The sequence below is a fragment of the Marmota marmota genome, unplaced genomic scaffold (genome assembly GCF_001458135.2).
Source record: "Marmota marmota marmota unplaced genomic scaffold, marMar, whole genome shotgun sequence".
NCBI lineage: Eukaryota > Metazoa > Chordata > Mammalia > Rodentia > Sciuridae > Marmota > Marmota marmota.
Window position 1 is genome coordinate 25,197,898 of NW_026000211.1, and position 19,557 is coordinate 25,217,454.

A 19,557-nucleotide genomic window follows, 5' to 3' on the forward strand; every position below is an offset into this window, starting at 1 on the left:
CTCACATCCTAAGCGCAAACTTTTGGGCTTGCAGAGTGATGCTTTTTCCCTCCATTCAACTATCAATAGCAAAAATGAACAAATCTGTCTTAAGACATACCATATGTTTCAAACGCTGGAAGAAAAACATACTAATTGTGGGTGAAAGTGCTACCTTGTGATAAAAACTTTCTTTTTTGGTCAAAGAGATCTTCAGAATCAAGATGTGATTCTGCAATCTGTATATGGGGTAAAAATGGGAGTTCATAACCCACTTGAATCTAAAGTATGAAATATGAGATGTCAAGAGCTATGTAATGTTTTGAACAACCAATAAAAAAATGAGATCTTCAGATATTTTTAATTTTTACATGTAAAGTAAAAAACCATAAAAGTAAACAAGCAATACAAAATATAAAGCATAAAATGAAAAGTAAAATGTCTCTTTTTTATCTTTTGATTCCTTCTATATGCAGTATGCCCATTAATAATCTTATTCCCAAAAGTAGATTTCATGCTATTTATTTACTATCACAATAAAGGGTAATGAAATACATATTAATTTAAACATTCATGTATTTAATTCTAGACAAAAAATGAGTGTATCTATCCTTTGAAAATGTATCCAGATATTATCAAAGTATATAGTTTTTGATGTAGCATTCCTGGATCAGATATGTATATTTTTGTATTATCCTCTAATATGGCCTTTAGGCATAATTAAGTATTAGCCTATTTCCCACTGCACACTTGAGCTACCCCTAAACCTTTCCCATTCCCTTTCCTGACTATGGTGAGGATAATCTAGTTAACAGGTCATACTTAAGATTTTGCTAAGCACTAAAAATGGAGGAGTCCTTCATGTCAAAATGTGATGTTCCTATGGAAAGATCTAGGAATCACAGTGCTTATAGAGATTTTACCATGTGGTATAGGGCAAGGCTAATTTTTTTCTCAGATATATTAATACTGGTTTAAATTTGTAAGAATCATGGAAACACACACCTTATTCTTTTAGTATATTATTCAATTTGATGTTTAAATGGGGTGTGAAAAACTAGGTCCAATATAGAACACAAAAATGAGTAAATAAAAAAGCTAAATAAGTAAAGGAATGAAATGATCGAGTTAAAGGTAAAGAACAATGACAGGAGGACAAAGACACCAAGATGCCACTTACAAAGTATCTAAAGTAGTCAAACCCTTAGCAGCAGAAAGTTGAGTAGTGGTGGACAGGGTCTGGGGGTATGTGAGGGGAGATTGTTCAGCAGATACAGAGTTACAGATGGGCAAAATGAAAAAGTTCTAGAGTTCTGTACAACATGTGTGCATAATTAACAACGCTATACTGTACAGTTAAAATTTTAAGAAGGTAGATTTACTACTATATATTTATTATCACAATAAAGAGTAATGAAATACATATTAAGTATTCGTCCATTTAAGTGCTAATTTATCCAGGTGAACATGCCTATAAGTTGAGGCAGGAGGATTACAGATTTGAGGCCAGCCTCAGTAATTTATCGAGATTTTCAACAAGTTAGAAAGACCCTGTTCCAAATAAAAAAGTCTTTTCAAAGGACTGGGATATAACTCAGTGTAAATCCCTCCTGGCTTCAATTCCCAGTACAAAGAAAAAAAAAAAAGAAAGAGAATTTAGATAAAACATTGTGATAGGTACCATAAATGTAAAGAAATGAATACAAGGAAGATATTGCTCAAATAGTCTCTTTCTTGAGGAACAAGAATAAATGGGCTATAATTGCAAACGGAAGAAGTTCGATTAAATGAATGGAGAAACTTGTTAATGAAGGATTATAAAAAGAGAGAAAAATGTATGAGATAAAGTCTGGAAACTTCTTCTATGAACAGCTTCTCTAACTTTTCAGAATTCATCCATCTACTTGTTGAGTATTTTTGAGGATACTGTCTTAATATTTAGTAGCAGCAGGTATGAAATAATAACTCAAGTTTTTGTAATTTTATGGGTAAGGCATGTCCTCCTGAAACAACTTGAATTAGACAATCTCCAGACCTGTTTCAACTCCCAAAGTTAATATCCACACCCTTAATATCCACGTGCCACAAGGATATTTTTTAGGCCTCCTTCTCTTTCCTACAAAACTGTACTGTCTTAAAAGGCAGTTAAGTCAGTTGCAAGTGGAAATGCTCGTTAGAAAGTGCTAGTTTGCAAACATTTCTTGAAATATAAGATGGAAATAGGAAATATAGAATTACTATTTTAAGGCAATTAAAAAATTGTTGAGGAAAATAAAAAATTCTGGTGTTTATTTCTGACTTCTGGAGGCATTACAGATCTAGTTGACTATATGATATCTTTTAAAATGGACAAAATATTAGATATACTATAAATATCCTAGAATCATCTCTACTTCCTCTCTCCCATTCTTTTCAATAGCTTTGCAACCCTTCCTACTGAATCTATAGACAAAACCAAACATAGTTTCCTGAATCATCTTCCTATTCCTTTTTATTAAGATCTTGCTCTCATTTTAAAAAATTGCATATTTTATATTTTTAAATACACAAGACAAGTATATATGGTACAAATTTTGTTGCAAATACATGGTACAAAAGGTAAAAGGAACAAACAGGTATAGGATTCTCTACTTTTTAAATAATTATGTTATAAATTTCATGAGGCTTCAGTTTTAATTTAAAGTGGAAACTTAAGCATATATAATTCCACTAATATCTGTACACTGTAACTTATTATAGATTGACAACAGAATTATCCAGTCATATAAAAGGCTAGATGATTTCAGGTTGTCCTTAATTTTTTTTTCATTTGTGTTTCTACGTATGGAAAGCACAAAAGGTCCAATAATCTCAAAAGAGATCCATGGCATTTATTTCAATTAAAATATACTTTAAGTTCTTAATGATGTTACTTTGTTTCAAAGAAAACAAAATGATTTTCTTTTTTTTACTGAAATCAGGGTATCACTGAAGATTTTTGGTGCTATCAATTGTGAAAAATACTGATAACATAAGAACTCAGCCCTCGTTTGTTCACAATTACCTGAAACATGCTTTGGGATAATAAAATGTGCTCACACTGGGTTGCATTGCAGCAGGTAGTTTATTTAGAGCAACTGAGAGCACACCTGACTCATACGGATGGCAACTGGCTTTGATAGTTCCTTTCATGTCTCATCACTAAAAAACAGAAGGTATATTTTTAAATTTTATGATCAAAATAGACCTTTAAGAGATGTTTTGTATACTCAGTGTAAATGTAGCTTATACTCACAACACTTTTTTTTTTTCGGTTCTGGGGATTGAACCCAGGGCCTTGTGCATACGAGGCAAACATTCTACTAACTGAGCTATATCCCCAGCTTAATACACAACACTCTTTACAATTTTCTGGCTTTCCCAGTGTTTATCTAAGTGGAAAACAAAGTCAATTAAGTCCATTTGGTTTAATATTAGCAGGACACTTATTTCTAGTTGCTGTAGTATTGGTAATAGCAAAAAGAAAACATATATATTTTGAACATAGGTTACATATGGTTCTGTAGAAATTAAATCCTGTATTTCCATAATGCTCAGATTAACACCACACCCCATAGATCGGGCAGCTCTGGTGGAATAGGCAGGGAAGATGCTAACCTCGGGCATGCTCACCTCACACCTTAGCATTTCCATCAGTGCAAAAGGTCCCTCATCTCCAGATGTACTGCAGGATTTGGGGAATTGCCATGGATTTTGCTAAACTGTGAAGTGTATTTTACACTTAATCTTAATATTTCTGATTCAGTGATTTTATTTAGAAAGACGAAGAAATACTTGATGATAGAAAAACATTGATTTACCACTATGGAATAGGAGGGATACTGTGTTACTCTAGATTTATTTCTATCTTACATTTGGCCCTTGATGTAAGTCCAAGATGTAGCGATAGCTATTATTTAAATTTGTCTAAATTTAAGGCTAAGGTGCTTTATCTCCTCAATAAGTTTGTGTACTTTTTTTTGAAGGGGAACTCTTTATCAGATTAGGTCTAGATTATTATTAACCTTTTGAATCTCAACTCATTCATAGTGATGTTTCCCAGATCTGTTTGACAATAAGAATCAGCTGTTGCATTTGTTAAATATACTGATTTCTGCATCCTTTTCTCTCCCCTAGATATTCTGATTCAGCAGGTCTGGGTTGAGGCCAAGAATTTTTTTTTTTTAAAACATGATTCCCAGATGATTTTTATCTTGAGGAAAGTATAGAAGACTTTGCCCTAAAAAAATGGATTTGATATATTTTTTATTAGAACTCACAGAAGGAGATACATTTTATGTTCAACCCATGTACAGGTATAAGGTGTGTGTGTGTGTGTGTGTTTGTGCGCGCGCGCGTGTGCGTGCACACACGCCATAAGGACTTCTCCAAATATTAGTAGCACTCTACTACTTTTTAATTTTATTTATGTTTTCAAATGGTGTTTACTGTCCACTGTAATGGGTCATGATCAGCTGTTATAAAACAATGCCCCAGCCAGGCCTATAATCCCAGTGGGACGGGAGACTGAGGCAGGAGGATTGTGAATTCAAAGCCAGCCTCGGCAAAAGCAGGGCACTAAGCAACTCAGTGAGATCCTGTCTCTAAATGAAATACAAAACAGGGCTGGTGATGTGGCTCAGTTGTCAAGTGCTCCTTAGTTCAGTCCTTGGTACCCCCCAACAAATGCCCTATAATAACTAGTACAGTTCCTGATTAAAAAAACTGTCCACTTAATCCTATTTGACATATTATGAAAAGGGTTTCTAGGCACAGGCTTGAGAGCCTGATACATTTTAAGAACACAATTATTATCTAATTCACTGCATAGAAGGAAAACTGGAATAACAGAGAAAGCATGAGGTAATCCTGTGTTTTTTGACAATACTGTACACAGTTCTTGGCTTACCAATTGCAGAGGAAGATAGAAAGTGTGGAAATAATTCAAGTTGGAGCTTCACATAAGATTAATCATTTGGGAAGTGAGATGTAACTGGAAAGGTACAAGAGACTAGGAATTTTTAAATTGAATACATATGGTTACAAGAGTCAGTTAAACATGGACTCAACCAGAGAAGGGTAAAGGAAACTTTGGATATTAGTGCTCTGTGGGAATTGAGACTGACTAGCCCAAATCTCTCAATTCTTCAGGTTTGGTCCAAAGTGATTCTCTCAAGGTCATGTCTAACAGTGCTACAGCCCAAATGCTAAAGGTAGGCTGTCTGTCTCCTACAGGTGTGCTATTTTTCCCTAGACCATAAAACCTCTCTTATTGTTCTGCATTTTTTCCTAGTTAAGGACACAAGGAACCTGATGCAGAGCAAGGTAATGAAAGATTTAAGTCAGGGAAACTGGGAATTTCCTGATGCTGAAAATTCTAATTACCCTCCTCATTATCCAAATAAATCACGGATGGGCAATATGTCCTCTAAGGTATCAGACACACTGGATTAGCATGTAAGCTGAGCCGAAGTACCTTATAATGTGGACCTGCTGGTAGAAGAAGAAATGAACAGTCTGCTCTTATGGGGCTTTAGAAAACGCCCTCCCACAGGGGCTGTCCTCTGAGCAGTGGGCCACAAGCAGTGGAATGTCACTGTGTTAGCTTTGAGTCGCTGTGACCAAAACACCTGACAAGAACAACTTAGAGGAGGGAAAGTTTATTCTGGCTTATGGAATCAGAGGTTTAGTTCATAGCCCACTGAGTCCATTGCTCTGGGCCCAAGATGAGGCAGAAATCATGGCGGAGAACAGCTGCTTGCTGGTGGCCAGGAAGCAGAGCGGGGTCAGGGGAGGGACCACAGGAAGAAAAACCCTTCCTGGGCAGACCCCAGTGCCTCCTCCAGCCATGCTCCATCTGCCCACAGTTACCACCCAGTTACTTCACTCAAACTAGGATGAACCAATTAGATTACAGCTCTCACAATCCAATCATTTCACCTCTGCATATTCCTGTGTTAACACAGGAGTTTTGGGGGGACAATTTATACCTAAACCATAACAGCCACATTGTTCCCTCTTGGTAGTGCTGCTGGGAGCAGTAAACCTTCCCACCTTGGTATTTTCTGAGTGGGAGGCCATATTACAGGTCCCTATACTATCTTCCCAGGACTTGGGGTATCTGGAAAGGTCTTCTCTCAACCCTCGGTTTTCTATACCTGGAAGAGCAGGGTTTCTGGAGACATTTAGGAAAGCTACTGCCTGTTCAGTGCCCAAGAGTGTGCTCACTGAAAATACAGACATAATTCAGTGCCTTGACACATCCAATTGAAAACAGCATGAAGTTTCATCGGGTCGGGATGACACAGAGCAGTCTTGGAGTGTTGATTTTGATGAATTTTAAATACTTTCTTCTGATGCTTTTCTATGATTCTGTGGTTCTTTTAGTTATGCTATCTTAAAAAAAAAAAAAACCTGAGATTGCCACTTCTGAAGAATGAAATTTTTAAGAATGAAATTTTATTATTTCCCCATCCTTCCATGAACTACAGGATAAATTCAGAATCCTTTCTGTGGTGTACAAAGTCCTGCTTTTTGCCAGGCTGACTGGCTCTGTGTCTCTGGGCTCTATGCTTTCTGAGCTCTGAGTGCTGGAGCTTTTAGGCAGCACCCTGGGAAGCCACATTCCTTTATGTCCCTAAGCCCCTATGCTAGAGTAGTTAGCAATTTCCTACTCAGCCTTATATTTCCCCATAAACATCACTTTCCAAATTGGGTATAATCCCAGTGACTGTGTAGGAGGATTGCAAGTTTAAGGCCACCCTCAGCAACTTGGTAGGACCCTGTCTCAAAAGAAAAAATTAAAAGGACTGGGAATGTAGCTCATTGTTTAAGCACCCCTGGGTCTGTTTCCCAGTATCAAACCAACAAGCAAAAAAGCAAAACCCAAAATATTCATCTCTCAGAGAATCCTCTGTTTTGATTAGACTTGGTTAGATTTTAGTATGGCAAACTTTTCTTGGTGACATCTATCAAAACTATAGTTAAATAATTTATGGTGATTAGTTTGTTAGTTTCTGGTCCCGGGACTAGAAGATAACCTCTGAGGACAGAAGCCATTTGTTTTGTTAATGGCTATATATTCTCAATATTTAGTCCACAGCAGGCTATCCATAGTCATTTTTGAATAAATGCATGACTAAAATTTAGATTGAAGGAAAAATACTTTCTTAACAAAAATCTGTTTTCTAAAGGAATTCTCAGTGAGACTGATGCTCCTACAAGCTATGTGTCTTCCTTTGTGTGTTTCAAATTTGATTAGACAAAATTCATTTCATACGATTTTTCAGGATCACTTCTATATGTAACATAAGGTATTCAGTTGATAGCCAACTGAGCATTTAGAAAAGTTACAGATTTAAAGAAACAAACAAAACAAAACAAAAAACTTGGAATGTAGCTCAGTGGTGGAGTACCTGCCCAGTGAGCCTGAGACTCTGGGTTTGATCTCTAGTACTGGGGCGGGGGGATGGGGGGAGAAATTACCTACATAGTTCACGTTATTTCAAAAAAGAAAAAAAAAATAAGTTTTGGGATATTATTTTAGTCATTCATGCATTGCTATGTTATGTTACTAGTTAAAATTTTAATTAAATGTCCCAAAGATTGTTCAGTTTTTCGTCTCTTAAAAAAAGCAGCATCCAACTGTGACAATGGCTTGTGTTTTGTTGAAAGATGCATCACAGCTTGTGTGGTTCTGACATTATAAAAATAAAGAAAGCCGTGGGGAAATGAGATGAACCAGTTTGTACTATTGAATTTTCATCTGGTAGCATCTTACTTGAACAAAGACCTTTAAGACATCTGTAAAATAAATTTGGGTTGGGAGTAGAAATCAGGAAATGAATGCTTCTGTCAAATAAAGGGAGTTAGAGACTTACTTATCTGTACTAAAAAGTTGTCTCCCGCAAAATGAAAAAATTTAAAGTTATTAACAACTTTAATTATGATTTATTTTAATCCAATTTTCCTAAGCTTAAATTCCTGAGGTTTTGACTTGATGACATATAATAAATTACTAAGTCAGAAACTATTTTTATTGGTAATAAATTCTGCTTTTTACAGTTACCTAAAAATTACTTAATTATGGTAGTATCTCCCATAAGGCAATCCTGAATTTCATTCAAGTTCCCGAATGTAGAATGTACTTAACACTTGATTAAATACAAACAAAAACCATTTTTTTTTTTCCGGAAACTCATAAAATGACGACCAGGCAGCAAGGATAAGATTACTAGGTCCCTTGGGTTTTGAGGGGACATTTTCATACATATCTTCCTTCACAGCCTTTTTTTCTTCTTTTGTGTCCAGAATAACTAACAAGACATCCAGCTTCTACTTTTCAAACCACATGGTTTGGCAAACACAACTGATAAAAGAACTCTGGGCTAAAATCAACAAGATGAAATTCAGCATGAGTAAATGAAATGCCTGCATTAATATTTCCTAAAGATCTTTAAAAATTGTGGATTGTATCATATAGGTAGAAGGTTATTTAAAAATGTATGGTTTAAGGAATAATAAAGAAATGAACCCTGTTTTTATCAAATCTAAGAAATCAAATATTACTAATGCTTTAGAAATGCCTTGCATGTCCTCGCCAATTTAACCTTCCTTCTTTTGAGATAAAAATGCCTTTAATTTTCTTTAATATGTTTACCACCTTGGTCTATATCCTTAAAAATCCTTTAACTTTAAAAACTTGGGTTACAAGCATATATCTGTGTAACAAGAGGGCAATCTTACCATTGTTAGAAAAAAGCTATAAACTAGCTTCAAGTTCCTTGAAAGTTACAAAACCCCACGGGGTACTCAGTGAGCAAGGTGATCAGTGGGTCCTGAGAAATACCGGGTTCATGACAGGAGGCCAGCCTGGTGGGGCTTGGCATGGATGGAAATTGAACAGCTGGTAGGAATCAGTGGTGGAGTGGACATTGCTGTTTTTTTTGTTTCTAAACTCAAAAATAGTCAACTAAATTCCAGATCTTGAGACTGGGTCAAAGCAGATCACTTCTGTGGGGTGAAATGAGGGTTTTCCACTGGTCCAGGGGGCAGTGCATGGGGAAAAAAGCAAGTCAGTCAAGTAGGGACAATTCAGTCTGGTTTATAACCCAGCCATTCTGTCATCAGAGTAAAAGAGGCTGGGGTGTGGCAAGGAACCTCTTGGAGATGAAAGCCTCTTATGTTTGTCTCTGGGGGTCACACTGTACCAATCAGGACTTGCCCTTCATTCCTGATGCCTGGATTGTGACCCTTCTGGGAATTCCTTTTGATCTCCTGATTATTAGTCCCCGTATCAACATCTTGCTTTTTCTGGGTTAATTCTTGCCATGATAGAGCACATCCTCCATAAAGGATTGTGGAGGAAACTTCTTGAGACCTTGCAAGTCTGAAACTAGTTTTACTAGATCTTCCCATAGAACTAAAAGGTTTGGTGGTGGGAAGAAATCTAAGTTGGAGGTAAAATTTTATTTTTGAGTTCTGCAGGTCTTGCTTCATTGTTTCTTTGTGTCTAGTGTGGCTACCAAGAAGGCTTAATTAACCCTTTCTGATCTTAACAGTTTGAATGTAACCTGATGTTTTCTCCCTGGGCACTTGCAGAATGATCTCCTTGTCCTGGATATCATACATTTCATGATGATGTGCCAGCTCTGAGTTTGTTCTACACACCAAATACTTGGTGGGTTTTTATTTTCCTCCAATCTGAAAACTGGTAGGTTTCAGTTTGGGAAATTTTGAAAAAAATATTTCCTTGACAATCCCTTTCCTCCCCTTCTTTCTTCTCTCCCCCTGGAACCCCATGATTCTCTGACTCCTCTTTCTGACCTGTTTTCTCTTAGCTCCCTTTTTATTGTTTTGCTCTACTTTATGGGACATGTCCTCAACTTACATCTCTGAGACCAATTTTTTTTCATCCCTCACATTTTTTTTTTTTAAAACCTTTTCACTTTTATATCTTGGGTTGATGATTTTCTTATCCATCTGAGGGGAGATTTGTTTTTGTTTTACATTTTCTTCTGTGTTTGTAAGGCTGTTTTTCCCAAGTTGCTTTCAGGGGAGTTACTTGTTTCCTTTTCTATGATCCACGTTTAGGATTTTTTTTTTCGTGATTGTGAGTTGATTAGAAGCTCTGACTGTACCAGAGGAACTTGTCAACCTTGGCTTTCCCGTAGCATAATCTAGATGGCATCTTTGCAGGACAATCTTCCAAATCATTATCTGTGTTTTTTTTTTTTTTCCTTCTCTCTCTTGAGATGTTCAGAATGTCCAGAGAAGAGTGCTTTGGTCTCTGCCAAGCGAGACAAAGTTCACAGGCCAGTTTTCCAGAGGGTGAGTACAGGAAGAGGGCTGGAAGTGGGGTAGGCCTTGAGTCTTCCTCCCTCCTCCCAGAGACTAAACCAAACTTTCATGGATCATGGGATCCTGAATGGCTCCAAAGTTTTTTTATGTTGCTTTTTAAAGCCATCAGACATACCTAAGTGTTCCATTTATTAGGTAGTTATTTCCAAAGAATTTAATAAGTATTTATGTCTGAACAAGTTAAGTACTGTTTGAAAAAATAAACATGCATCTAAAGAAACAAATTATTATTTTGTTCTTAAATAACCACAATTAAGAAATCATTTTTTTTAAAAAACCACGAAATAACAAAATAGATAAGCACATTTGTTGGTAGAGTACCTCTTCTGAGGACACAGCTGGCCTCATTTCATAGTTTAACGTAGATTTTCGTGTGTTACCTGCACATCATACACTCATCAAAAACTCAGTTTCATAAAGACAGATGTCATAGAAAAGAATGTATAGCGATCCAAAGTTAAAATTTTGTACTATTTTAGGCCAGTCATTGTGTCCTGTCAGATGTCAGATTTGACATGTTTGCATCAAACATTTCAAATATACCTAAGCATCCCTATAGTATGGAGAGGTATACCAGGTACCTCATCACACAGTTTGTGAATCACAGGTTTTAGATGGCCGATGTTTGTTCTGTATGCTCTTGTCCAACCTACTATCCTCACCTAGAACTTGCATTAAGTTTTAAACTGTGCACAATCTGCTGAGATCTCAGAAAACACTCCACCACTGCCTTCCTACCACTCAGTGCCTTAGTGCGTTTAATTAAGTATAATTTATGTCACAGTCTGAGTCACAGAATCAAAACACAAACTCCATTATATAAGATAGAGGATGAGTCGGAGATTCATGCTGAAAGTAGGAGGTACCATCCTTTGATAATTCTCCAACCAGTAAGACACTTCTTTTGTGGTTTTAATTTTGCATGCCATCAGACAATGCTACAAAAGTAATTCAATACGGTTTGTGGCTCTTTCCAGACGGCTGAGTAAGAGCCTGAGTATTAACATCTGTCAAATGATTCTCCTTTCCCCTCACCCCCAGACCAGTCTTTGAAGGATTCAATCAGTGTGAAGTCACAATGTCAAAGAAGAAGGCCAGGGCAGGTAATATGACAACGGATGTTGGTCTTAAGTAAGCTGACTAGCTATTAAGTCACAAAACAGTCTGAAAGGACCTGTGATGCAAGCTGACTTCTGTCTAGACAGAGAGGGGAGTGTAAAACACATTAGATGATACAACACAGTAGTGACAAGAAAAACCTGTTTCACTTGTACAAATGCACGGGGAAGGAATCTGCTATTTCCTTCTTTATCTAGATATCTAAACCCTAATGGGGCAACATCTAGGTTCGAGGGGATTTCAGTTTTATTTTTAGAGCTTTAAAATCATCTTGCCCATGAATAAGGAAAGAGAGTGAAAAGAAGAAGAAAAAAGAAGATAAAAAGGATGAGGGAGTGACATGGAGTAAGAGAAGAAAAGAGGGAGGGAAGGAAGAAGGTGGGGGAGCGAGAAGAGAGAGCAGGAAAGAGAGGCTGTGTCAGAGGAGGAAGAGAGGGTAATAAAATCTGATGTTTAAATAGTTTCCTGAATTTCAAAGGCTATTTATGTTTTAGCATTTGGAAAACATCACAGACCTAGTCCTATAAAATTTATCTCTTGCCTCAGATGTATTGTAGTCATGTCTGTTTTTCTCCTTTCCACTCAACAGTGGCTAAAAAAAGCAGCTATCAGACCAGTTCCTACATCCACACTATATGGTGGAATACATCAGTGGTCCATTAGACAAAATAATCAATCAGGTCATTTAAGGAAAGTAAACAGTCTATTCGTGTGTGTGTGTGTGTGTGTTTTCCTCTTGACATAAAAACTTCAAGGTCAATGTTAGGAAAACATTTGGCAATCAGTAAGAGAACCATTCTTAGCTTTGTTAGATGTGCCAAAACTTTGTTTAACCACAAATATGCTTTAATTTTTCCTTGTGCTAAAGTTCTTACTCCTATCAACTCACATAAGCAGTCATAGGAGAAGTCATTCTTGTGTTTAATTTATTTGTTGTTGTTTAAAAAAACGTGACCATGAATTCTGTTTAACACTACATGCTCACTGGAGACTTTCTGAAGCAGGGCATATTAATTCTTTGCTGTGAAAGAGAAGGGAGCCATTCTAGGACTGTCGTGGTGAAGACAATTGTGGAGAAATTACCATAGGTCAGGGAAAATGTGTTGTGTTCGGTTTGTTTTGTTTTTAATAGCTCCCAACTATCTTCTTTTTTTTTTCTTGTATTGACAAATTTTCTTGAAATATTTGCTTTTAGCAAATTCTATTATAGTGGTTGTTATGGAGGAGTCTGTTTTCTTAAATGCTTTCAGATATAACTAAAGAAAAAAATAAAAATAAAAAAATATAGCCAAGTGTCATGCACTGTGAGGATGTGGGGTTTAAAAGAAAGATCCTCCATATCTTGTACTTTTCTTCATGATTTTGCCATGTTAAAGGAAAAGGCATTTCAGTAAGTTCTAGAGGCCTGGTGATTTCAGGAGGCTGCTTAGGACTGATTTTATTAAATAATTTATGATCAATATTTTAGAAACAAAAGAGAAAATCATAACTGAAGCAGAAGGGGGTGTTTATAAGATTAGGGGTGAGGGATGTGGGTAGAGGGTAGTAGACATTTCCAAATCCAAACTGATTCCTCCTTAGTGTACTCTCAGGGTTTTGATGTTCAAGAATGCACATATGCCAAACTAAACTGTGCAGTTTATATACAATGTTTTGCATTTTCAGATGTTGGTTAGCTGCTGATTTTCCAATGTAGATTATTGGAGACATTAAAAAAATAATCATCACCTATTAGATGGTGAGAGTGAACAATAATGTGAAGAAGACAGAATTGCATAAATTTGTTCAGAATACAAAAAGCAGCCTTAATCCATCCTAGAAGCAATAGTTCTAGAATTTGGGACCCAAGGTTTCGTTCCTATATGTGCATAAAGCATTAAAAGACATAATTATCTGTTATATATAATAAACTATTTTTTATAAATAAAAGCAATACCTGGTTCCTACTTTCCTGTCTACCTACCTGTCATCTATCTATCTACTGCTATTTGAAACAGTAAATACAAAAGATGTGCCCCAACTCTCTATAGGATTTCCATGTTAGCTCATGCAGTAAGTTTGGTCTCAGAAGTTCCATGCATACGGGAACTAGCATTATTCAGTTTTATACAAAGACATATCACAGAAAAAATAGAAAGTGGTATATTTCCAGTCTGGAAAATGACTATAGCATTTGATGTGGCAACTGACACACTGAGTGGGGTGACATGCTCTAGTTGTAACTCAGAAGGCAGCAGATCAATTCCAGTTGTTTTAAAAAAAAATGTGGAGAAGCATCCTTTAAACCTGGTCCCTAATAGGAACATGCTCTGCTTTTAAAGACCCCATACTCAGATGTGAGAGGTCAGGGGCTGACCACAGCAACCTGACCTGCAGTAGCCCACAGAAAACCTCAGGCTCCCAAAGATGGGTCAGGGCAAGGTCATGGTGCCCAAGGCACACATGGCGAATTCTGTTCCACATAGGAGCAGAAGCACCCAGGGCAGAAACGGAAATGACTTGCTTTTCTGCCCTTTGTTAAAAAAAAAAAAAAAATGAGTGAAACTGTGCTTTGCTGACGGGAAAAATACAAAAGAATAGAGTCTAGAGGAGGATGCACTAGGAAATACCTGGACAAACATCTTTTAGTCCCTGAGGGGTCATAAAAATGCAAGAGGCGGGAGGCTGGGGAGCAGCTGGCCCCAAGGCTTCTGGACCACATAGCACTCTGATGAGATCCAATGAGGTCATTGAGAGAGAGCCTAGGGCAAGATGACTTTCTTGATGCTTGTAGAACAGTAAAAGTTTATGTATGGCTCAGGGTACATAAATGAGAGCTGCCTGCAGGTCCACTGGGCGGCTCCTATTCAAGACGCACTTCTAAGGCTGCAGTCTAGCTGATCCCTGGCTGCAGTCTAGCTGATCCCTGGCTGCAGTCTAGCTGATCCCCGGTTTTGGGCAGTAGAAGGATGTGGGAGATTGCTCTTTTCTAATGGAATTTTAGGAGGTCTTTTAAAATCATTAGCTCGGTTTTCTTTCTGAGTATAAAAGCCCTAAGTCACTGAGCTTGACCTCCTTGTCTGAATGGCACCTAATGTTTTACTAATAAAGAAGTTGATGTAAAAGGCAGCATACAGAACCCCGATAAAGAAGATATTGTCTTTGAGGGGGTCTCACATTTCCAGGGAACTGCAAAAACATTGTTCTGCTTATGGCTTTAAAACAGAAACAAAGATCTATTGAGACCCACAAGATATATTAACCCTCCAAGAAAGCAAATGCTTACCAGGTTCAGCTGTCGATCTAGGTTCTGTTTTCCGCATGAGAAAAAAAAAAAAAATAAGAACAGAATGTTACAATAGGGTTCCTTAATAAAAAACCTAGCTTTCTTTTCCTTTTATCTTGTCTACGGCATATCTGCAGAAATGTTATAGACAATCTCCATAATACAAAAAGGAGGGTTAAAGGGATAGCAGGTCACTGTATATTTCTACAAAAATAGAATACTCAAATTCCAGTAATATCAGAATGTTCTAAAAAATATAGATGGGCTATGTACATATAAACCTACATATTTGCCCAATTTTGAATTCAAATATATGTGTGCATTCTTCCTAAAGTAAGAATACATATCTTTCATCAGTTTCAGTGGGGCCACAGCTTTAACTTAGTGGACCACACATATTGTAGATTATTTGGTCTCATCCCTCTTTAAAAATGGAAATCAATAGAATGACTCAGTCCTTGTTGGTTTTCCCTAAACCAGAGAGAATAAAATGGTCAGACTTGGAAGAATGAGTCTCTCTCTCCTTACTTTTCTGTAGAATTCTGAAATCTGGAGAGTCTTGGATTTCACTTCCCTGCCGGAACCACTGGACCTGGAGAGGGGGCGCTCCACGGACCCTGCACTCCAGGACCACCACCTGGCCCTCTGAGGCTGCTGTGTTTTGCAGTTCCTGAAATTCAAGGAAAATACTGTTCTTAGACTTTAATGTGTTCTTTTTAAAGATTTTTTTTAGTTGTTGATAGACCTTTATTTCTTATTTATTTGTATGTGGTGCTGAGAATCGAACACAGAGCCTCACACATGCTAGGCAAGTGCTTTGCCACTGAGCCACAACCCTACCCCTTAATGTGTTCTTAAGCAATTTTAAAACAGAGAATAAAAACTCCAAGATTTAGGTAAAATGCAGAACAAACCTGCAGAACTTGCATCATCAAATAATTACCATTAACCCAGGGATGCCTTTAAGTCCATTGATAATTAGATTTTTGTAACCTCTATGACAAAATATTAGTACGGTTTACCATAAGCCCTGTAGCATTTTTTGACCTGTTTAAAAAACTTCATAGACCCTTTTGTATTTGTGGAATTGGATGGTAATTTTATATTTGTGATAATTTTCTTTCTATTTTATTTGCAGTGCTACGGATCAAACCCAGGGCCTCATGCACGCTAGGCAAGCACTCTGCCACTGAGCCACATCCCCAGCCCTATGTTTATGGTAATTTGATGTTATTTTTCTTTATCTACATTTGAGAGTGGTAAACTTCTTAAAACAATCACACTCCGAATGAATATAGCTCCTTAAGAAAACCAGATGAGAAAAAAAGACACATTTGTTTTCCTATGCCCTGATCTCTCCTGTATACCTCATCTTCTGCAGGACTAGGTTCTTAAGTTAGGTTTACTAAGCCAAGTATTGTGGTATTTTCTCATTTTGAGATTCTGAGTAAACTCATAAAACATGCTGCTCTTCTTCCTTATTGACCTTCATTTCCTCCTCTGGGCCAAAGCCCTTATTGCTCCTCATCCCTCTGCAACTCTACACCAATCAATTTTTACAATCCAACTGATTAGAAATTAATTTGACTTTATAGATACAAAGAGGTAAATTTCTGTACTTGTTATTAAATATCAAGATGTTACTAGTTCCCTTCCACGTGTTCTTTCTCCATCTTCTTCTTCCAGGATTAACAACAATGGGACCTATTTAAACTTTCTGGTGATTTAAACTTTTGACTAGAGTACTGGATCTAATACAGAGCATATAGAACTCCTAATTAAAACATGGTGAAATAACTTATCTCTATATAAACAAAAGCAAACAAATTCACACTAGGAAGTATGTGGACATTTTGGTGGTGGTATTTTGTGTTTTGTTTTTAAAACTGTTTAGGAACTGGGTGTGGTGGTGCACACCTGTAATCCCAGTGACTCAGGAGGCTGAGGCAGGTGGATTGCAAGTTTGAGGACAGCCCTAGCAATTTAGCAAGGCCCTAAGCAATTTAGTGAGACCTTGTCTTAAAAAAATAATAATAAAAAATGCTGGGGATATTGCTTAGCAGTAATCCACCTCAGTATTTAATCCTCAGTACCAGATAAATGAATAAATAAAAACTGTCTGAGGGAACAAGAGATCATGGCGAACCATATAGCAAATGGGAAAACAAATACTATGGCAATTGGCCTATATGAGTGTGCAAAAACACTATGAGTTCTAAAAGTCCATGATGTTGGCTGATGAATTACAAAAGTAATGGGAAATCTGACTTGATGTTTGATAAGAATTTTGGTAATTAACAGGCATGTCTTTATTTTTTTTAGTGAAAATTTTAAGGTTATCAACTATTGATTGTATTCCTTCTCCATTCTTATTTTTAAATGTAGAAAATCTCTAGTTTTAGATTAATGTTTTACTTAGTAATTGGGTCCACTGAAGAGCTAATTTAGTGGTTCACAGCATGGTGTCTCTCATGGGGTCCAGCTCCTACGGGGTGACCTATTAAATGTTTCCAGTCTTGTCCAAGAAACCATTCATGGAGATTACAAATGGCATCCAAATACTTTTCATGCTTGAGCTTTCAGGCATGACTATTTAAACCTCAAGAACCAAAGGAGACTGATTTATTCCTAAGTTTATATATGTTTTTTTAAGTGTTGGAAGCTCAGAGATATAAGAAATGGGCAGATGCCAAGGAACCAAAGCAGTCAAAACTCCATAGTTATTCTAGGATAACAAACTGGCTCCACCTAGTGTAAACTTTTTTTTTTTTTTTTTTATCTTGGCAAAAGCCATAGCTAAACACAGTAAACTATTAGGAGAACTTTAAGGACCATAAGGAGAAGCCCTCAAAAGACCGAGATTCAACCATCAGTGGTTGCACGGATAATCTAGATCATCCATTGAGTGCAGGATCTGGGAACCCCAAGGGACCCATATAAGGGCATCTGTTGTCATACATCAGGTTCACCTGACATTGTGACTCCTTGGAGGGGTCTAAGGGAAGAAAAGCCCCGTAGGAGTAGCTACCTCCTGGCTGCATGTGCACGCCTGTGCTAGTCACAGCTCAAAGTCCATACCAGCTCTGTTGCCAGAGCCAAGCCCCAACTCCACCAGGCAGGCAGGCAGGAGCACCATCTCTGCCTCTGCCAAGCTGTGACACCTGTCAATCTTTTCCAAAGGAAGGTGAAGATATAGATGGAGGCTCCTCTTAGACTGGCAATGTTCACCTACCATCCACTCTCACCATCGTGTCAAGAGAATGGTCAAAGAAGGTGGGAAGGGTGGCCAAGCCAAGGTTAGTTTGAGTCATGGAGGGGATCAGCAGGATGATTTTCTAAATCAGTCCCTCTAAAACCAGAGCCAAGGCCCAAAAAGGATGCTGCAAAATAGAGAGAAGTTTCCCAAAGGATGAAAGAGAAAAGCAGCGGCAAATGTGAGTGAAGCATCCCTGCAGAAATCAGGTGTACCACGCTCCAGGCCCAGAACATGGGAGGCTACGGCTGTCCATTGAAGTGTGTGCTGTGCCTCTAGTGACCTCCATAGTTCGAGACTTTTTTTTTTTTTTTTTTTAAGCCAAGAGGTGTGTTGGGCCCTGGTGTCCTGAAACCAGCAGTGCCTTGGTTACCAATGTAGGTGGTGACACACTTGCTGGGGATGATTCCAAAATGACATACTACATACTTAATGCAGAATCTACTCCTCTTCTGTAAATGCTTCCTGTTCTAAGCATCAAAGTAAAACTGCACTGGCTGTTACAGTTTTGGTAAGGTTTTGCATGCCTTTTGTTTTTGAGAGCCTGTCTCAGAGGGGAGGTTCAACGCTGTTGTCAACTGTTATCCTTGGTTGCCCATGTCTCACTGGAACCACTACAGTTGCTTATGAACAGACCTTTAACAAAGCCTGACTTCTATCTGGCTTAGAAACAAATCGTTCCCTTCATGAAGACAAATACAGGTGCTTTCTGTTACTGCCTTACAGAAATCTTATAGATTTGCTTTCATGTTTGTCCTTAGGTCACTTGGAAGTTATTTCCTCAGAAAGTGTGATGTAGGAATCCAATCTAACCTTTTTTTTTTTTTTCACTTGTGAAGAATTCATTCTTCCTAGAGCAATTAGCAAGTTTCTGTAGGTACTGAAGTACCTTTTGGGTTTCCACTCTGATTACTCATCAATTTTTTCATCCCTGTATCAGGGCCATACTATAGGTTGAGTATCCTTTATCCAAATTACTTAAGACCATGAGTGTTTCAGATTTTAGATTTTTTTCTGATTAAGGAAAATCTGCATATATATCATGATATCATGGGGATGGGAACAAGCCAAACAAATTTTATTTATTTTTCATAAATACCTTATACACATAACCTGAAGGTAAAGTCAATACAATAGTTTTACAAAATCCAAAAAGTTGTGGATTTTGGAGCATTTAGGATAGGGATGCTCAGCCTATATACCTATATCATAATCATCCTATCTTTAGACAATCTTGACATTTCTTCAGACAAATCCCATCCCTTCTGTAACACCACACTATTTTTCTTTTCCAGGAGTTGCCTAACTATTTTTTTCTTCTTTACAACTTTTAGAATGAGATTGCCAAATTCTGTATCAAACAAATAAACAGAAACAAAGAACCTGTTGAAATTTTAGCAAGATTTGCATTAAATATAGATTAGCCAGGGAGTAATGACTTCTTCATAGACTTTCAGTTCCTAAGAAACGTGTTATCTCTTCATTTATTTGGTCTTTTAAAACATCTTTCAATAAAATTTTTAAATTTTTCTCGAGGAGGAGGAAGAGGAAAAGGAAGAGGAGG

At 37.3% G+C, this 19,557-nt stretch overlaps 1 protein-coding gene across 5 annotated transcripts in view; it reads right to left on the minus strand.

Moving 5' to 3' along the window:
- Positions 1–19,557, minus strand: part of Palld (palladin, cytoskeletal associated protein) — a 372,211-nt gene that overhangs the window by 187,989 nt on the left and 164,665 nt on the right. For all 5 annotated transcript variants that reach the window (XM_048791698.1, XM_048791699.1, XM_048791702.1 and 2 more), the window contains 2 exons: positions 15,269–15,410; positions 14,741–14,764 (listed from right to left, as the gene is read on the minus strand). In XM_048791698.1, the coding sequence (XP_048647655.1) occupies positions 14,741–14,764; positions 15,269–15,410 (166 nt within the window). The remainder of the gene's footprint in view (positions 1–14,740; positions 14,765–15,268; positions 15,411–19,557) is intronic.